This window comes from Phodopus roborovskii, unplaced genomic scaffold (genome assembly GCF_943737965.1).
Source record: "Phodopus roborovskii unplaced genomic scaffold, PHOROB, whole genome shotgun sequence".
NCBI classification, from domain to species: domain Eukaryota; kingdom Metazoa; phylum Chordata; class Mammalia; order Rodentia; family Cricetidae; genus Phodopus; species Phodopus roborovskii.
In genome coordinates, this window is record NW_026126470.1 from 5,594,098 (window position 1) to 5,613,668 (window position 19,571).

General features: G+C 42.3%; 1 protein-coding gene across 1 annotated transcript in view; it reads right to left on the reverse strand.

Annotated features, from left to right (window-relative positions):
• The window catches only part of Nsun3 (NOP2/Sun RNA methyltransferase 3), a 44,593-nt gene extending 26,575 nt beyond the window's left edge, over nt 1–18,018 (reverse strand). The window contains exons 1-3 of the mRNA XM_051191721.1: nt 17,944–18,018; nt 17,095–17,204; nt 6,160–6,503 (exon numbers count right to left, since the gene is read on the reverse strand). Coding sequence (XP_051047678.1) covers nt 6,160–6,503; nt 17,095–17,204; nt 17,944–17,955 — 466 coding nt within the window. The 5' untranslated portion in view covers nt 17,956–18,018. The remainder of the gene's footprint in view (nt 1–6,159; nt 6,504–17,094; nt 17,205–17,943) is intronic.
• Nucleotides 18,019–19,571: the final 1,553 nt, after the last annotated feature.

The window sequence follows — 19,571 nt, forward strand, 5'->3', positions numbered from 1 at the left end:
AAGAAGTGGTGCCCCGCCCCGCCCAGAGACACTGGCTTATGGGCAAGGGAAGTCAGGTGAGAGGCAGTGTCTGGGCTTAGCACAGAGTAGGAAGAGATGAACAGAAGAGAGCTGAAAAGGAAGTGGCATCCTTGTCTAGGCTGTGGAAAGAGAGATTCCTCCTAATTGGGGAGAGGAAAGGAATGAAGTGCAGACATTGACTTGAAACCAAGTAGCATGAGGAGCCCTGTGCCAGACAGACTTACAACTCTTACAGCTTGGCTAGTTCTTGGAGACTGTGACGCTGTCTTCTCTTTAGTTGGTCAGGTAGATGCTACTGCTTACTCCTCCTCCACCGACCGCAGGAAGCAGAGCAAGAAACGAGACTCCAAGCACTTGGAAGTCCGGCAGAACCCTGAAGGTAGGACTTCGCCTGGGAGCACAGTGTTGAGAGTACCCTAGCCCCAGGCCAGCGCTCAGAAATGGACCTACTTTGTGTCGGGTGAAGGAGGGTCACACCTGTGTGTACAGCGCCACCAAATACAAGCTTGAGACTATTCTGGTACCTGTTGCTGTGAAACTCAGATATAACCCAGTTGAACATCAAGCCTAGAAGACCAGGGACTACCTCTACTACTCCTTCCACAACTTTGCAGGACACAGGCAAAAAACAGGACTTATCCATCCTTGTGGCAGGTATGACACAGAAGTGCGCATAGGACTTTCCCTTAGAACTTGTGGTGGTAACAATATTATGAACACTATCCCTTACATTCAAAGAGACTTACATGGGCCTACCCCAGCCTTGGAGTAAGATTTGTAATGACAAACTACACCATTTAGGTACTGCTCTAGTTCATTCTGAACTACATACCTACTGAAGATAGGCTTGGGAAATTTGGCTTGGGGAATAAGCTACAACAAGGAAAAACCCAATAGTGGAACTGTGATAAACCTAGACTCGGGGTGCCATCTAGTGCTAAGAACCAGAAAGGTCCACAGATTCAAGCAAATCATTTAGACTGTGAAAGAGCAGGCACTAACATAGCTAGGTTACAAAGACTGGGAGAAAACCCTCATGTTAATGCACAGACCATGTCATAAGTCAAGCATCAGAATTGTGATCACGACTAACAGACAAAATAAGACAAGAAACTGACTGTAAAACAAGCAGCCCTTGACAAATGGGAAGAGCTAAAAGTGGCACTTTTAGGGAAACTTGGTAAGCTTCAGAAAACCCAGAGAAGCAACTTAATACCTAAGCAGAGAAATGACAGACTAAAGTGACTCTCGAAAACACTAAATATTTAAATGCAATATAAGGCAGCAACAGCAGAACAGAGCAAACAACAACAAAATGCCAGTTGCCTTGAAATCAGATTATCTGGAAACATACTGTTGGAGAAAAAAGAAGTAAATGCAAGGGGAGAGATCTGAGAACTGGGGGGGGGGGGGGGTGTCACTGTCGGCAGAACAGATATAGGAGTTGCAGGAGTTCAAGATGGAAGTGAGAATGCCAATGGGTAGAACAGACTTCATGAGAAACCTCCCCAAATCTAGACATGGATCCAGGGATCCAGCTGCAGGGATGCCAATGGTCACATCAGATCCAATGCAACCAAGCTGAGTCTTCAAAGGATGAATAAAGACAGTACTAAAAATAACAGAAATGAGGGAGTAGCTAACGGCTACCAAAGGCTAACCGGATGTCTAAACTGTACTGCGGACAGCCAGGATGTCTCTCTAGAACAGCTTGGCCATGCCATTTAATGAGCTGCATCATCCCTGGCTAACAGTTCATGTTTTACTATTATAATCGTAACTATTCGATCTTTTTCAGTAAAAACCGCACATCGCAAAACCTGTGTCAATGATAGTATTAAACATTTTAAAAAGTCAGTCCATTGCTGTGGTACAGTTGAAAGCAATACCACACCTGTCTGGATCAGGAGACAGACAAGCATATGAATTCTTTAATCACATTAAACCCATTTGCCTTCCAAAGCCATGAGCCATGTTGCCTAGAATAATGTCTGATGTGGACATAAACAAATTCAGTGTATAAATTGCACATTTAGTGTGGCCTTCATTTTAAGTTTTGCTTATAGAAGCACTGACTAGCATTCCTTCTGCATTCCACATGTGATAGTGCGGCTAACTTAATTTGGGCTTTAAATACCACCATGAAGACATCAGTGCCTTAGAGGGAACCATTATCATTAGTCTACTTGGATGAAAAGCTATTTCATTTGGAACACTACTGGTAGTTCACTGACCTTGATGAAGACTTTTCCTATCTTCAAAGTCCTAGAATGTTATCAATTTATAACCTTTGGGTTCCCTAGCCAATTACTGTCCTCACTACAAATGTGTAAAATAACTATAATCTATGATGAGGTGGCTTAGGATTAAACTCAACTTGTTACAATGGAATTACATTAAGATGTTTCTCTCCCATCTTTTACAATATTAAACATTCTATGCTTAAAATTAATAAGCCTGTATGACTCAATTTAAGAACACCATCAAGAAATACAGAAACAGTGAGTGTAAAACAAATACTCCTTAAAATAATGATTTTACAAAAGCACAAACTATAAAGCTAATAATGTAGCCTTACTAAAATACAACCTTAGTATTTATTTTTATTTCTTGAACCAAAATACAGAAAGCCTCAGCCACAGAGTTTTGTCAGAAATCTAAAACATATGATTTTTTTATTTTTATTTTTTATTTTTTCCTCTGAAATAACAATATATCTGTCCCATAGCCAAATACAACTGGCTTCACGTTTTGAATATGTTTCCAAAAATTTTTATTCCAACAGCAAATGTTCTCAAAGGAAGAAATAAATTAGCAGTCTACAAGCTAGGAGATGCATGTCCTGGGGGAAAATAATACCTTTCTGAAAGACAGGAAAGGTTGGAGGATTTAAACAAATTGCTTTTTAGATCATCCACTTCCTAAAGGCATCTCCTTCCACATGGCAGTTCACCAACTTTACAATTAAAAGCAAGCTTCTCACTCATACGTAATCTTAAGGAAATGTGCTGGGTTCAGAAACCTCCAGTGCATCAACAAAGTACAGTTTAAAAGACAAAGAGGCTGGAGACAAGGCTCAGCTGGTAAGAGCTCTTGCTCTTTTAAAGGTCCAGAGTTCGAGTGTGCACATCTGGTAGCCCACAGCTGCCTCCATTGTAGTTGGTTATTTTTACTCTTTGGCTTTTTTGAGGAGCCCTTCACCCAGCTCCAAATAAATCACACAGGCTGCCCTTAGCTTGACTTATTTCTAGCCAGCTTTTCTTAACGTACATTAGCCTATCTACCTTTTCCTCTGGGCTTTTATCTTTCTCTCACTTTTGAATGTCTTACTTTCACTCTTACTCCATGGCTGGCCGTGTAGCTGGGTGGCTGGTCCCTGGAGCCCTCCTGTCTTCCTCCTTTTCTCGTTCCTCAATTCTCTCCTCCCAGATTTTTTTCTCCCTGCCTGCCAGCCTCACCTATTCTTTCTTCTGCCTTGCTATTGTCTATTCAACTCTTTATTAGACCAATCAGGTATTTTAGACAAAGACTTACAGGTTAACAGAGTTAAACAAATGCAACATAAAAGAATGCAAAACATCTTTGCATCATTAAAACAAATGTTCCACAGCATAAGCAAATGCAACACATCTTAAAATAACATTCCACAACACTCCATCTCCAGTTCCCTGCTCTCCAAGGCTCCCTTCTGACCTCTTTGGGGTACCTGTGTGTGTTTGCATATAGACAGACAGACAGATGCACACGCGCGAGCACACGTGCACACACACACACACACACACACACACACACACACACAAATTCTTTTTTTAAAAAAAAAAGAAAATAAAAAAAGCCAGTGACTTCTTGGTTGAAAGACTGATCCGTTAACAACTAAGCAAGTAAATGTGTGGGCTTCAAATTTATTTTTGAAAAGCTGAACACATTTTACAGAGTGCTCACCCAAAAGATCACAGTATAATGCCTGCTGCACCTGGGAGTTTGCAACCATAATTCAGAAGAAATTTAAACAACCAATGTAACCAGTAAAGCACAGCTCTCAGTATTTCTGGGTTTTTTAATCTGTGTGAACAATAAATAAAAGATCATAAAACATAACCAAGCTGAACAGGAACTAAACTCTGCTTCGTCTAGCAATAACTAACATTCAGAGAAACATGAATTAGGGTTTTCAAAGTTTTTGCAAAATTATCACCTATTGAAATAGCTTTTGAACACTGAGTCGAACTAGAACCCAGATGCAGATGGAGAGGACAAGACCATGCTGCAGAAACACATAGAGACAGCTTACCTGAACAAGGAGGAGCTAACAGCCACTACACTGATAGCTGGGAAGCCAGCATGGGACTGACTCGGGCCCCCCTGATTATGGTTCTCAGCCAGAAGGACTGAGCAGTCTAAGAGACCTCAGACAGTGGAGCCAGGATGTATCCCTATGCACAAAAGGACTTTGCGAACACATCCCCCATGGAGGGATAACTGCCTTAATCTAGAGACAGGAGAGAAGCCCTAGTCCCTACTTCACAGGACCTGTCAGATCTACATGACCCCAACTGGATGGCATTCCCCTACATATGGAATTGGGGTGGGGGGATGGGAGGGGAGGGTGGTTAGAGTGCATGTGAGAGGGCAGAGAGGGTAAAAAGGGAAGGAAAGAGGGAGGGAGGGCTGGGGGGAGGGAGGGAGGGAGGGAGAGGGAACTGGGATCGACATGTAAAATAATATATTAAACAAAAAAAAAAAAAAAAAATGCTTTGACTCCAAAATTTAAGTTGAAGGACAAGTTACTGGGGAAATGGATTTCTATTTTTGTTTCCACAGAAAATGAAAAGATGTGGATTCCTTCCAGACTAATGTAGCTTGATCACGCCAGACCGCCTGAAACAGAGTACAAGCTGATCCTACATTCAAAACAGCTGGACAAAACAGCCCCACAGACTACAGCCAGGATATCTGAATCTTCTTCGAATCCCCCAAGACAGCGCCCCTTACCAGCAGGAAGTAGTTTGGAAAGAACGACGCCCAAATTCCCAAATATTGTGTATAAATGTTTGTTTTCATTTAATTGGACTGTTATATAAAATTAAATAAAATTTAAAAAAAGAAATAGCTTTTGTGTGTATACAATTGTGTATACATGTTCATGTATGTGTACACATGTGTGGCTGAGCAAATGTGTACGGGGGCAGAGGTTGACTTTGGGTATCTGTCTTTGTCCATAGACCCAAGGACCTTCCTGGACCTCCTCAGTGCTGAGATTACAGGCACAAATCAACATGCATAGCATTTTCTTCTAGATGTTAGAGCTGTGAATCCAAGCTTATTATATCCTCATGTTTCCAGAGCAAATACTATACTGACTGTGACAGATCCCCAGCCTGGACTTACACCAATATTAGCAACAATAATAAAGTCACTCTTACTTCACTGTTTAATACTATCTTCTCTTGTCACATGTGGTTATGAGAACCTGACCTGTGCTCGAAGATTAAAACAGCTAATTTCAAAGACCTCTAAGAAAATTGAGAGCGTAAAATACATCCTCAAACACCTTTATTGTGAATATTTACTAAAGGGTCACTCACTACCTTAGTCCTCTGAAAAAATGTCAAATTAATTTCACTTCTTACTACTTTTTCAAATGAGAATATTCAAAAATTTTAAATTTTGCATGTTTCCTAGGACACATCTACTGAGCCAAGTGTGTTAGAACCACATGGTCTAAGGAATCACAAAACAAAATGGTTTTAAGTGGATTCTCTGTATCTGAACAATAGCTCTGACAATGGCATCCAGACAAGCCTCGGACTGACTTAGTCTGAGAGAAGTCCTGAGTGCCATCCCCAGTGAAACCAAGCCCAAAAAGCAAATGAAAATCCCAAACCCTAGACTATGAGCTTATGAACTTACTCTCACATTCTCTGGAAGACCCGTGTTCCCAAACACCCGGGGAACAGTGCTCCTTACACTTGCTTCCTCAACCACACTTTTCATTCTTACTCACGGCATCCTAACTCGTACTCAGGCTTCCGAACTCTTCATACTCATGCTCCCATTTCTCCTCATATACTTCCAAAGTTTGTGAAATGCTCACATGTGAAACAAATGTGCGGTGTGGAGAGAATGAACAGACAGTACCTGGATAAGCACATTGCAGCAGAGCCACTGATTTGCCTCCAGGAGCAGCACACAAGTCCAGAATGGTCTCCCCATCACTTGGTTCCAGAGCCAGGACTGGGAGAAGAGAGGCAGCGTTGAGGAGGTAGTACTTTTTCAAGTTTCCAGTCTGATGTCGTTCCGAAGGCATTCTGTCTGGAGTTCGGCTGAGGTAACACTTCATTGATTTAGGGTAATACGGTAAGGACCCTTGAAGGACTGGATAATAGCCCCTCAGATATAAGTCCTTTTCCAGCTCAAGGGGATAATTGAATCGGTTGAAGAGGATGGCATATTGCCACAGCGATGGAGATATTAGAACATCCCTAGGCAGGAAAGGGGCAATGAATGAGTATCAGTATCATGACCTAGTGCAATCTTATACGATTAGTAGGGTGAATGTGGCCCTACATTACATTCCATTTCACGGTGACTTACTTTTCAGACAGGATCTGTAATGGTTAATCTGGACTGCCACTGTTACAGGGTTGAGAAAACTCTAGATTTAGTAATGCACACTTCTGGATGTGGCAATGAGATGATTAGTTCATGATTAATAGATTAATCCCTGGTGGGTCCATGGATTGTGCCATAATTGTGGATGATGAACAGCTGGATGTGGGGCTTGGTTGGGAGGTAGCAACCACTGGGGCTGTGTCCCGGGGAGGTAAACTTTGCCTCAGTCCCTCCTACTCCCTTATCTGTATCCAGGCCCTGACAACGTGGGTGGCTTTTTCCACTTGGCTCTCCCCACCCATCATGAACTGACACTTCTCAATCTATGAGCAAGTAAATCTATCACTTTAATCATTTCTGTAACTTACTGTGTCACAGAGACACACTTCTGACCAATACAGGATTGGTCTTCCCAGCTTTTCCTTTTGCCTTATATGGCTGTGATGTGGCCCACCCTGACTTTACTTACAAATATAGTTTTATTTATTTTAGCTTATTTTAAGATTAATTCTGATTAATGGATTAGGATTGGAAAGAGGCTGGAAAGAAAGCAGCAGATAAGAGAACACCTTTTATAAACATGAAGATACCCAGCATCCAGGTACAAAGTCAGGCATGGCTGTAACCTGTATTATAACTTGGAGTTATGTGCCTGCAACCCCAACATTGAGAGTGCAGACAGTAGCGCTCTCTGCCAGTCAATGGCAAGCTTCTAGTTCAGTGACAGACTCTATTGAAGGCTGTAGGGCAGAAAGTGACAGAGGAAGACACTTGACATTTTGCTCTGACTTCTGAATGGGTGTGCTCAGATACACATATCCAGACATGTGCAACCACATAAAGATGCATGCACCACACAAAGATCTCTCTCTCTCTCTCTCTCTCTCTCTCTCTCTCTCTCTCACACACACACACACACACACACACACACACATAAACACACACATTCATAGAGGAATACATCCTTACCTTTGCTTGTCCCCCAAAAGCAGCCTGCCGAGAATTTACATAACTTTGTACCTGCCAAAAAGTATTTTTGTTGGGGATGGAAAGATGGCTCAGGAACCGTTACAAGTGCCTACTGGAGAGGACCAGTGGTTGTCAGAACACCTAATTGCTGGATGGAATACAGATGTTGGAAGGTAAAGCTGCTGGGGAAGCCTGCATATCAGTCCATGAGTGGTTTCTAAATCATTCCTGGCTCCATATCATCTTAGCTTTATGTCACCTCCTAATTCCATCACTGAAGAGGACCCATATTCAGTTCTCAGCACCTACACAATAGCTCACAACTGTCTACAGCTCCATCCCTGGGATCCAGAGCCTCTTTCTTGCCCCTGCAGCCTCCTGAACACACTTGGTGCACATAAATGTACAGGCTCACACTCATACACATAAATTAAAATAATAATAATGTTTTTAATAAAATAAAACCCAAGAAAATGGCTTCCATCTGTCAGTATTTGCACAAAAGATTTTCCTTAGCTACTAAATTTAAGGCCATGGACTCTATATTATAGGGAACAGTAATATCACAAAAATAATGTGTTTGAAGCAATGAGTATTAAGCTCTTCTCCAACAAGAACAAGGGATTTGCAAAGCTAACTTTGGGTAACTCTCCAGTAATGGAATTAATGAGATGACACAAGGCTCAGATGATACGGAGCCAAGGATGATGTGAAAACCACACATGGACTGATAGGCAGGCTTCCCCCAGCAGCTTTACCTTCCAGAACTGTATTCCGTCCAGCAGTTAGGTCTCCTGACAAACACAAGCTCACATCAAGCGACATGACGCAGCAGGAAACATTTAATTTATTTACTAGCTGACCTTTCTGGCTGAGTTATTTGGGAGGCTCATTAACCATGGTCAATTAAATAAATTCCAGCTACTACTTACCCTGAAGTTGCTTATGAGAGAAACGGCTGGATTGAAATGTAACACCTGTGACTCACGCATGCCACGTGAATTTCAATGACACCTGAAACGTGGCCTGCTTTTGCCTTTCATTGCCTCTTGCTTACTGTGGACAGCACATCTATTGGATTTACCTTGCCGCTGGATCCTGCTTGGAGTTACTGATTCAGCAGCATAGTGTCCTTTTAGGCAAACTGGTGACGTATTTACTTATTTGTGTGTGCAGAGTGTATGGTGCATATACACTTCAGTGCCCTCGTGGAGGTCACAGGACAACTTCTGGGACTCAGTACTCACTCACCTCCCACCTTACCTGAGGCAGGGTCTCCCGCATATCTGCCACTGCACTAAGTAGCCCAGGTTAGCCAGCCCTCCCAGTTTCCAAGCCATCCTCCTTTGTCCACTTCCTATCTTGCTCTAGCACTACTGAGACTACAGAAGTGTGCAGTAGCACTCAATGGACTGACGCTAAGGCCAGGCTTGCTTAGCAAGCACTTTTACCCTGAGCTATCTCCCCACCAAGAGCCAAACAGTCTCATTTCCAAGTCATTTCCACGTAGTTTCTGGGTCTACACTTTGGGAACTACAGCTTTAACTCAGACTCTGAAGCAAAACCAAGGAAGCCACTACAGATTTTCTGAATGTGTGTCTCCCTCATATCCCTCAAACTAGATGGGCGTTTGCTCAGTGGTGAGTCCTGCAGGAGTCTGGAGTGGCTCAGCGTACATCACCTCACTTCTCTTAAGAAACAACGTGTGCTCTCTACTGTTTGGCTAGGACACGGTGTCACTTTTCTTCAGAACTCCCAAAGCTATTCTTGGATTTTTATTCTTTCACAGCAATGAATTGCTCAGTGCTCAGGCTAAAATAAATAAACAAACAAACAAACTATTGGGGCTGGAGAGATGGCTCAGTGGTTAAGAGCACTAGCTGGTCCTGCAGAGGTCTGGAGTTCAGTTCCCAGCAAGCACATGGTGGCTCACAACCATCTGTAATGAGCTCTGGTGCCCTCTTCTGGTAAGTATGGAAACATGCAGACAGAAAACTATATACAGAATAAAAAAATAATCTTTAAAAAATTGTTGACTGGAATGTGTGATGGGTTCCAGAGTAGACTGTACTAGAGAACCTTCTCAAAATTAAAAAAAAAAAAAAGTAAAAGAATTGTGTATACAGAAAGCTTAACAAAGATTATATTGAAAGCATTAAACTTGGAGACAACACCCTCATAGCATTGTCTTTCCAAACCAAGCCCGGTGTTTCCTTTTATTAAGATTTTCTGTGAGTTCTCTTAGTAAATGTTATTAATCCCATCTCCTTTGAAGCATGTTGTCTAAGAAGACTGTTAGTCTAGGAATACCCCTGCTACTTGTCTATTATCAAACATGCTAATTAAAACAAACGAAAAACAAAAAACCTGGAAGTTCCAGGAGGCAAGCGGCTCAGGTGTGAGGAAGACCTGGCATTAGGAGAGCCCAGTGGTGTTGGCTCGTGGTGGAGACAGGGACACAGGGGACACTTAAAACACTGGGTTAGTGAAATGGAGCTCTTCACAGACTTAGGGATGAGGGAGCCTGATCAGATCTGAAAATAGGCACCGTGGTAGCTAAACAGCAATCTTCAGAAATTACTCTCCTTCTTTTATGAACTAGACAAAATAATACCTAATTAAAACAAGTAAAATCATGGAGGCACTGGTAAGTGCCCAAGCTTTCTAAGTAACCCATGCCCCAACTGATAACTTTAATGATACTCCTTAGGACACACACACACACACACACACACACACACACACACACCATGAAAGTAGAAGTAAGGTTAGCTGGGAAGAAAAATAATGGTATTAGCAGAGGAAGGGGAACAGGAGATGGTAACAATGGGTATGAATATGATCAAAATACATTATGCATATGTATAGAAATGACACAATGAAACCTATTATGTATAATTAATATATGTAAGACCCTGTCTCAAAAACCAAACCATAAATATAAATGCACCCAGTGAAACACGGTTACTGGAGTGAGGTGACACCAGTCACCGTTCACTTCAAGCTCAAATGCTGAGTCTTCAATAAGTAGAAAAGCATTCTTCCTTTCTTCAACTTATTCCATTATATATTTATGTCTGGAGTTTTTTGTGAGTTTTATTAGAAAAGGGAGGGAAGGAAGAAGGAAAGAGAAAAGAGGTAAAGAGACACAGACAGAGAGAGGACAGAAGAGAAGAAGACAGGAAAAGTCCTGTCTGCTCCAGAGGAACAGTAGAAAAGACGGTCCCTGGAATTTTTTTAAGTTTTTTTTTTTTTTTTTTTTGAGACAGAGTTTCTGGCCTGGCTGTCTGAAACTCACTATGTAGTCCAGGCTGGACTCAAACTCACAGAGATCCACCTGCTGGGATTAAAGGTGTGTGCCACCTTGCCCAGCTTGTAATTGATTTTTATTCACTATTTTATTCACAATTCTGTGGTATGTCCACTCACACACTTCACATGTACTATAATGTTTGCTCTTAAATCTAAAAGTATAAAAAAGTATAATAAAAAGATTTTATTATCAATAATCTTAGTGCAAATATGCTTAAAATTTGATATTTATTAAAGATAAGTAAAATTTGATAGGAAACTGGTATATTTTAAATTTTGCTAGAATGATCCAGGGTTCAAGACTTTTTATGCTTGTTTTGGACTTTTATAAAGCAAATTCCCCCTTAAGTCAGTTAAAATTACATGTTTTGTAAAATTAAATGCACTGGCCAAGTTTCTCACCTTCTTCTGAGTTATGTCTCCAAAACTGTTACTGATCCATCACCAAAAATATTTTAATACACTGTCAATTGCAGCTTAAGTTTTGTTAACACCAAGCCCTGGAAAACATCTCAGCTGTCAAACAATTTTCCGTTTACTTTCTAAGCTCTGATGTTGACATCCCACATCTTGAGCATATGTGGATTCTAATGCCCTAGGGAAATGCTTTATAGTAGCTGGATAAATGGTTCAGACATTAAGGTTTCATTCCTTGAATCCACATGGTGGCTTACAACCATTTCTAAATCCAAGTCCAGTGCCAGGAATCTGATGTCCTCTTCTGACCTCCTCAAGCATTAAGCACACACATGGCACACATACACACACGAAAGCAAAATAATCATACACATAAAATGAAGTAAGTAAATCCAAAACATAATTTAAAAGCGAAATGCTGTGTAGAAGTCAGGATGGAGAAACCATGGCTTTCTTTGTAAGTGTATATGGTATAAATGTGGGTTCTGTTTTGTTGAGGTTTTTCTGGTTATAGATGTTGTAAATTTAAAAAAAACACTGCTCAAGACAAAGTCGCCATAGGACAGAGCTTGGCCTGGAGGGGTTTCTTTAATGGGGGAATGGGATAGGGGGAAGAGAAGAGGGGGAGACTGGCCTCTGGGGACAGGGGTGTTGTAAAAGGAAAGAGAGAGAAAGAAGAGAGAGACAGGAAAGGGAGAGACAGAGATAGGAAGCAGGCAGGGCCCTTTTAAAAGGGAACATAGTGAATGTGCACAGGTGGTGCTCTTAGTGGCTGCAGCTGAGAGCATATCCTGTCAGAACCCCAAGGACAGGCCAGTACTGATGCCCGAATGCTAACAATAGGAGAACCACTGAAAGTCAGGTTGGGAAAGCAAGAGTATGTACTGGCTTAGGGAGATGGGACGGCACTCTTCTGAAAGGGCTTGAACACTGCTGAAACCTGATGTGACTGTTTACACCTGTGGAAGTCTTTTTTTGTTTGTTTGTTTGGGTTTTTTTCGAGACAGGATTTCTTTGTGTAGCTCTGGTTGTCCTGGAACTTGCTTTGTAGACCAGGCTGGCCTCATACTCGCTGAGATTCGCCTGCCTCTGCCTCCCAAGTACTGGGATTAAAGGTGTATACATACCACCACACCTAGCAATGTTTCCTATTCTTACTACAACATGCCAAATCATTGTCTTCCTAAGATTCATTCTCTAAATAAACACTATGCTCTGGCTATGTGCTATTTACAAGATAAACATTTTTATGTTTAAATATTATGTAAAGTGTCTTAAAAAGATAGTAAAAACAAACAAACTAAACTTACACAAGAATGACTGACCTCTGAGAAAGTCAATGAATCACATTAGCAAGGATCCCACTGTCAGCTTGGCTATTTTCCTCCAGCTGGTTTGAAAGCGGGCTGTAACTCAATTCTCTCTAACTGCTGGGTGCTCGGGCTTCTGGATGATGTAAAAGAACCAGCTTTATTCCCAGGTTTCTTACCCATGACTCTTACTCTATATGTGATGTCTGTGATAAAACCCAGGGTCTCATGGATGCTGACCATGCACTCTACCAATGAGATATACCTTGACCCCTATAATTTCTATTTTAACTAAAGCCAAGCACTTAAAAAAGGAAAATGTTGAAACATTACATATTTGGTAATGCAATCTTCATTTAGCTTTTCTGTGACATTCTCTTTCTCCCGCTACTTTGTTCTCTGCCTAACCTTCCTCTCCAGCAAGAAGTAGAGCAGCTATTACGATTTAAATTTCAAGGGTTGGAGTCCTTGTACCAAAGTCCTCGCTGTCCACTAGAGGGAGTTCCCTAGACCACTTTGAGGGTTGGCCTCATGGGAACACTTGAAGTTGTTTCCGAGGCATTTCCTTTTTATTCTTCAGATTTTAACAGGGGCTGAAGGCTTCTCACCTTTTCCTGGTAATGCTTCCTAAGACCATTGCAAAACTTAGATATTTACATCATGATTCATAACAGTAGCAAAATTATTCTTACAATGAAGCAACGAAAATAACGTCACGACAACATGGGGAACTGTGTTAAGTATTTAGGAGTCACTGCATTAGGAAGGTTGAGAACCAATGGTGTATACATTTATGAGAATTCATTTTCTCTTCTAAAGTAATTACACGGAATAGGTATCATTCTGCTTGTTCTACAGATCTGGGCAGTGTGGCAGGTTTTCAATAACTCGTCCAAGTTACTCGTTAGAAAATGCTGAGAGCTTTGAACCCACACCCGTAACTACCAGAAGGAAGGAAGGGTATACCTGCAGGGGGAGGGGCAGCATATCTAGTACCAAAGGCCCAAAAGAGCCTCTTCACTCCTGTGGTTTGGGTTCAAATGTGACACCGCACATAGTGAAGGCTCAGAGGGTCTGTGGACAGGGTGACACAATGGAGGGTGGCAGCGCTGGGAAGCAGCACAGCAGAGTGATTAAGAATAATTCACAAGCTGGGCTGTGGTGGCCCAGACCTTTATCACAGCACTGGGGAGGCAGACAGGCGGATCCCTGTGAGTTCGAGGCCGGCTGGTTTACAGAGTGAGTTCCAGGACAGCTAGGGCTGTTACACAGAGAAAAGCCTGTCTTGAAAAAACAAAGAAAAGACCCCTAAGCCCTCTCCAATCACACGGTATGTACACCTTCTGAAATTATTTGACCTCCGTGTGTCTATGTGTGAGTGGAAATAACTATACCTCAGAGGACTGGTGTTTGTAAAGTGAGAGTTACCTCTCACAGTGCATGACAGTGCAGGATAAAGTAAGCAAACAGCAAATACAGAAGTTGTGAGATAAGGGCAGTAGCAACGTGCCAGAGAGATGAGGAAGGCTAAGTAAAGAGCAGAGATAGAACTTAAAGGGTGTCCAAACCAAAACATGTCTTAGAGAGAAGCAACAGCTTTTGGCCACCATTTCTTGTTGATGATCTGAGGTAACACAGGGATACAGAGTTGCCAAGACTATGCAGTTTCCACAGCAACTACAACTTCAGGGATCCCAGAGGTCAGGCCACATTCCAAAACTCATAGAACACAATGAAAAAACTGCTGCGCTTGCAGTTATGGGCATCCTGGACTACAGCAAAGGCTTTCAAACTGCAATACACCTTGCAAGAGACAACTCATGGGAATTACTTGGCTCCAGTCGAAGCAAGATGTCTAGGTTTTCCTGACAGCAATGTGGGGTAATACTGCCAACCAAGGATGCTCACAAAATCTTAGGTACCCAGCTTTTTTGGAGATTCTGTCATGGAGACTTAACTGACAGTCTTTACAGCCAATTTTAGCCACCAAGCCCTCTGGATGTTGTTCCCTTATCCGTGGTCTGTAACTCCCTCTGTAAATCATATTGTTAGACTAGCAGGTGAGGCACAAGCCCCCAGGCAAACATTACACTCTTATCAGGGCAGTATCCGTACATTTCAAGGACTCAGAGATCACCTCTCAGGGGCTGAGAGAAAAAAACCACTCACTTTCCACTAAACTCCTTTATTACAAAGACACTAAGGGTATAGTAGAGTAAGACTAGATTGACATCGAGGCCTCCTCCAAAAGAGTGGATGTACATAAATCCTCAAAGCAACATAGGTTTAGAAGAGAACGATGACGTGCATGTGACTATGCTGACCAGAAGGAAGAGGAATTGCTAGAAAACACAGCAATATGCAATCTGAAAAAGAACTGCACATTGTGAGAAGACATCACACACACAAACAAAAGTTTAAGCTCTGCTCTGAATGGACTTCTTGAAGGCAACCAGCGAGGAGCAATTATTGAAACCCTGAAACAAAGTCTTCCCCATCACTATAGACATCAGAGAAGCATGAGAGAGGACATGCTCCAACTAAAAATACTTACATACAGTCCATTATGTTTGCAGATATTTATAAAGCAAACATGCAATTCTGTTATTTCCCCATGCTATCTCCCATGGCCAGCCTTTCTAAGAAAGCTTTCATTTTGCCCATGGCAAATTTAGTACATGTTTATGCAAAACTTAAGTTACCATGAAATCCTACCAAAAGGGTAGATGGAACAGAAGGCACTGCTAATTAAATGGCTTTGAGGTTCACTGCTCATTTTGTTCAGGGTCAAATAGTAATTTATCAGTCTTTCTGGGTATACGAAGTAGAAAATCAACTCATTACAGGTTATGAATAGCCAGTTACTAAAAAGTCTCTAGATAAAATACTTCTCACAATCTTTTGTTTTAAATCACCCAAGAATGCTAATTACATCTCAGGTACTAGACAGAACTGGACGAAGACAGACTGGGCAAAAATCCCTCAGCTACATACTAACCAGCTGAATGAATTTAGGCAAATTAACGCCATGTTTTCAGAAACACTGAAAACAACTCTAAAGTTTGCTCTCAGGAGTACTTAAACAGGTATTGTTTCCATGCAATATTCGTTCAATGTGTGTGGTTCTTCAGATAGTCTATAGGAATACCTTTACATACTAAAAAAACTCATGAATTCATTATATACTTCACTATTCATTTTTTGATAAGTCATTATGAACTGTACCAATATAACTATTGCATTTCCATATTTATAAGTTCCATATCTTAACATCCTAAAATCATCTTTGACCCACTTCATATTTTATCATATTTTATTATCTTTATTCATGACTTAGTCTTTGTCTCAAAATATGCTTAAAGTTGTTCTGTGAAAAGGAGAAATAGTTAAGTTAATCTACAAAGAGATGATATAAAACAATCATGACAAATTACTATCTTAGCTAAATTTCAGACTATCTACAGTCTACGGTCATAACACTTTTTCCTCTTTACTTTGAAATATGGACTAGGCAACCCCTGCTCAGCCCTTATTGTCTGGTTCTTTTTACCAAGTTAACCCCAAAGTCACCAGTGGCTTATATTGGCACCCATACATTCAATACATAAAACATGCCATTCTTGCTTTACATTTCTGGAATGTTTACCTTGACCCTCCCCACTTCTCCCATGAACAGACTGTATGTAAACTAAACAGGACTATACTGTTCTTTGTATCCCAGGGGGATTCATAGATACATATCAGGCACTCCTTACAAAACCCCATGCACTACCATTCTGTTCAAGAGCACAAACTCACCAAACACACAAATGGTATTTGTCTCTTTAAAAAAGGTGAATTTATTTCAGGGACATGGCGTATGACTGTGCACAGAGGTCCGTACTCTGGTTGCCAGCTTAGATGTCAAGTACTCTCTGTACCTACCCACTGAACCACAGCATCACACAGGCCCATTGGTCACTTTCCTGCATTATACGCTTACGTCTTTAAAATACATTTAGATTTGTCAGTGTGCAGGTGTATTCCAAATACAGACTTAACGGAGAACATGACTGCCAAATAGAGTATGAGAGAAAGGAACACTGACTTTAAGGACTTACATCCTGAATTTCAAAAAGTTAAGTTTTTTCAAAGTTAGGATTTCTGTTATGGCATGGTTTTACAATGTAGTACATTTCCACTTTTACAGATAAAAAGTAATTGCTGGAGAGGAGGGTATTCATTTTTACTATCTCTGTTTGCTTTCCCTTTTTTTTTTTAAATACCATCTGTGCCCCTTTCTACATCTCAAGCAGGAGGACAGCTGAGTGACTCCTTTACCTGTATTCTTACTGGACCCTTCCTCCCAAAAATGTACTAAACTATTATCTTCATGGTGTCACTATCATCGAAGACTTGCACTACATACTTCCACTGTTCTGTCACAAAATATCAAGAGATGAATTACACTAACCTTACTGTATTCCAGGAATCCCCAAGCTCTTTGGAATACTGTTTGTCAAACTGGTCCAACACAACTCTGCATATCTGTTTTGCAAGCTTCCCCTCTGAATTTGCTTTCAGCTATGATGACAAGAAAAAGTCGCCAAGAACACATTGTGATATTACGGATTTATTGCAATTTGACATTAACGTGACGTTAATTTTCTTCTTTACCTCTGCATTTATTCGTGGAGCATTTCATACATGTATACAATGTATTTTGGTTAACAGCCACACCCACACACTTGTCCAACTCCCAGGCTCCCCCTGTAACTTTGCCTCTAAACCTCCCATCCTTTAAGAGCATACTGGTCCAATCAGCGCTGTCATTATGAACATGGACGTGTGGAAGCAGACTGGGAAGGAAACTTAACGGTCAGCTACTGCCAAAAGCTCCTCGGCTAATCTTCACATACCGGTTCTTGCCTTGCGAGCAATACCTCACGTGTTAGCAAAACATTATTGATATTCTACCTACACGTGAAAATGGCGTTTCTGAAAGTGGTAATTTCCCCAATGTAAGGCCCAGGCTAAGGGCGAATCTATGATAAGGGAATCCCAGGAGGTATTAAAAAAAAAGTGGTTTTGTTTTTTTGTTTGTTTTTTTGTTTGTTTGTTTTAGTTAACACTAGAGAGGAATCAGCACGGCTACTACGCTCGCGCCAACGTAAAATTACTCCACAGTGAAGTCTATTTACGGCGCCGCGGGGAAGGCTTTCGGCACGGCTGCCGGGATTTGGGCAGAGCGGCTCCCATCCACCCCAGTCCGCCCCGGCTCTCCGCGGCCTCAGTCCGGGCGCCGCGCCGCCCAGGGCCTCACCCGAGTCAGCATGGTCCGGCCGAGCTCGCAGACAACGGGGAGAGACGCCACACTTCCGGGACCCGCTAGGAGGTCACGGGCCGTCCCACACTTCCGGTCTGCGTTCTCGCGGGATGGTAGTTTCAGGGACCCAAATCTCGCATCAGGCACCGGTCCCGCGAGACCCGGGGACACAGGCCACGGACCTGCGCGGGAAGGCGCTGGCGCTGAGGTCCGGGGCGAGCCGGGCTGCTGGCTCACGCTCGGCGTTTGCGTCTGTGTCGGGAATAGACCTCCGTCGCTACCGAGCTGTCAGGGTCTCATAACCAAAGGCATGCTAATTTACAAGTGTGAGCTCCACGATGAGGAAGCGGCCGGTGAAAGGATGAGACCGTCCTGTCCCTCAGGATTGATTGATTGCCTGCGAGGATGCATCCTTAGGTGAAGTGAGAAATAGCCTGCGACAGTGCATCCTTAGGTGCAAAGTGTTAAATAGCCTGCGAGGATGCATCCTTGGGTGCGAAGTGTGAAATAGCCTGCAATGGTGCATCCTTAGGTGCAAAGTGTGAAATAGCCTGCAATGGTGCATCCTTAGGTGCAAAGTGTGAAATAGCCTGCAATGGTGCATCCTTAGGTGCAAAGTGTGAAATAGCCTGCAATGGTGCATCCTTAGGTGCAAAGTGTGAAATAGCCTGCAATGGTGCATCCTTAGGTGCAAAGTGTGAAACAGTGCATTGGAATGCCCAGTAAAGCCCTCAGCTGGGACATCACATCAGAGCACACGCCCAAAGCTGGCCATTAGTGTGACTCGCCCCAAGCCTGACAGGCATGAAGATACCCTGGAGACATTTGTGTGTCTGCCTGCTGAAGCAGTGGACCCCAGAGAAATGGTCATTTCCCCAGGGATATCACCCTGGGAGACGGAAAGGGGAACTTGTCTTGTGGAAAGAGACTGACAACAGTTTTACGTCAGACCACCCTCTGACAGGATGTGGAAAGCCAGACGATGGCCCACTGGTCCCAGAACACGGATCTTCCATTAGGACCCCCAAGACCAACATGGGGAGGGGAGTGGCTTCACTGTTCCTTTTCCCAGCGTGGGCACATGGAATGGCATACATGTCCCCTTTCTGCTTCCCACTTTCAATTTTGGTTTTTAAGTAGGCTGAGGGTAGGTGGCTAGATTGACATGGCTATCGTATCATTGATGCTTTGAATAATGACTATTGTTATTACCAAGCACTGACACCTTATTCCCAAGGACCAGAAAGGACCCACCAAGCCCCGAATAATGACTATTGTTATTACCAAGCACTGACACCTTATTCCCAAGGACCAGAAAGGACCCACCAAGCCCCCAGCACAGGTCAACCAAAAGCAACATTGATTGTTAGGAATAACTGTTCATTAGCATTTTCCTTGCTCTGTAACAAACCTGCAGTTTCTCAGAGGCGATTTGGTCTCATAACTAGGCATCATCATTTTCAGATAGAACTGGACGCTCAAAATATCAGTAGAGGTATATGCAATAGGTAGGTGCTGGTTTCTAAACCCTACGCAAAGAAAATGCTCCTTGACCACTAATGTGATGTAAAGCTAACCATGTTTATTTAGGCACATTCCTCAAGAGTCTAAGAAGTGTCTTGTTA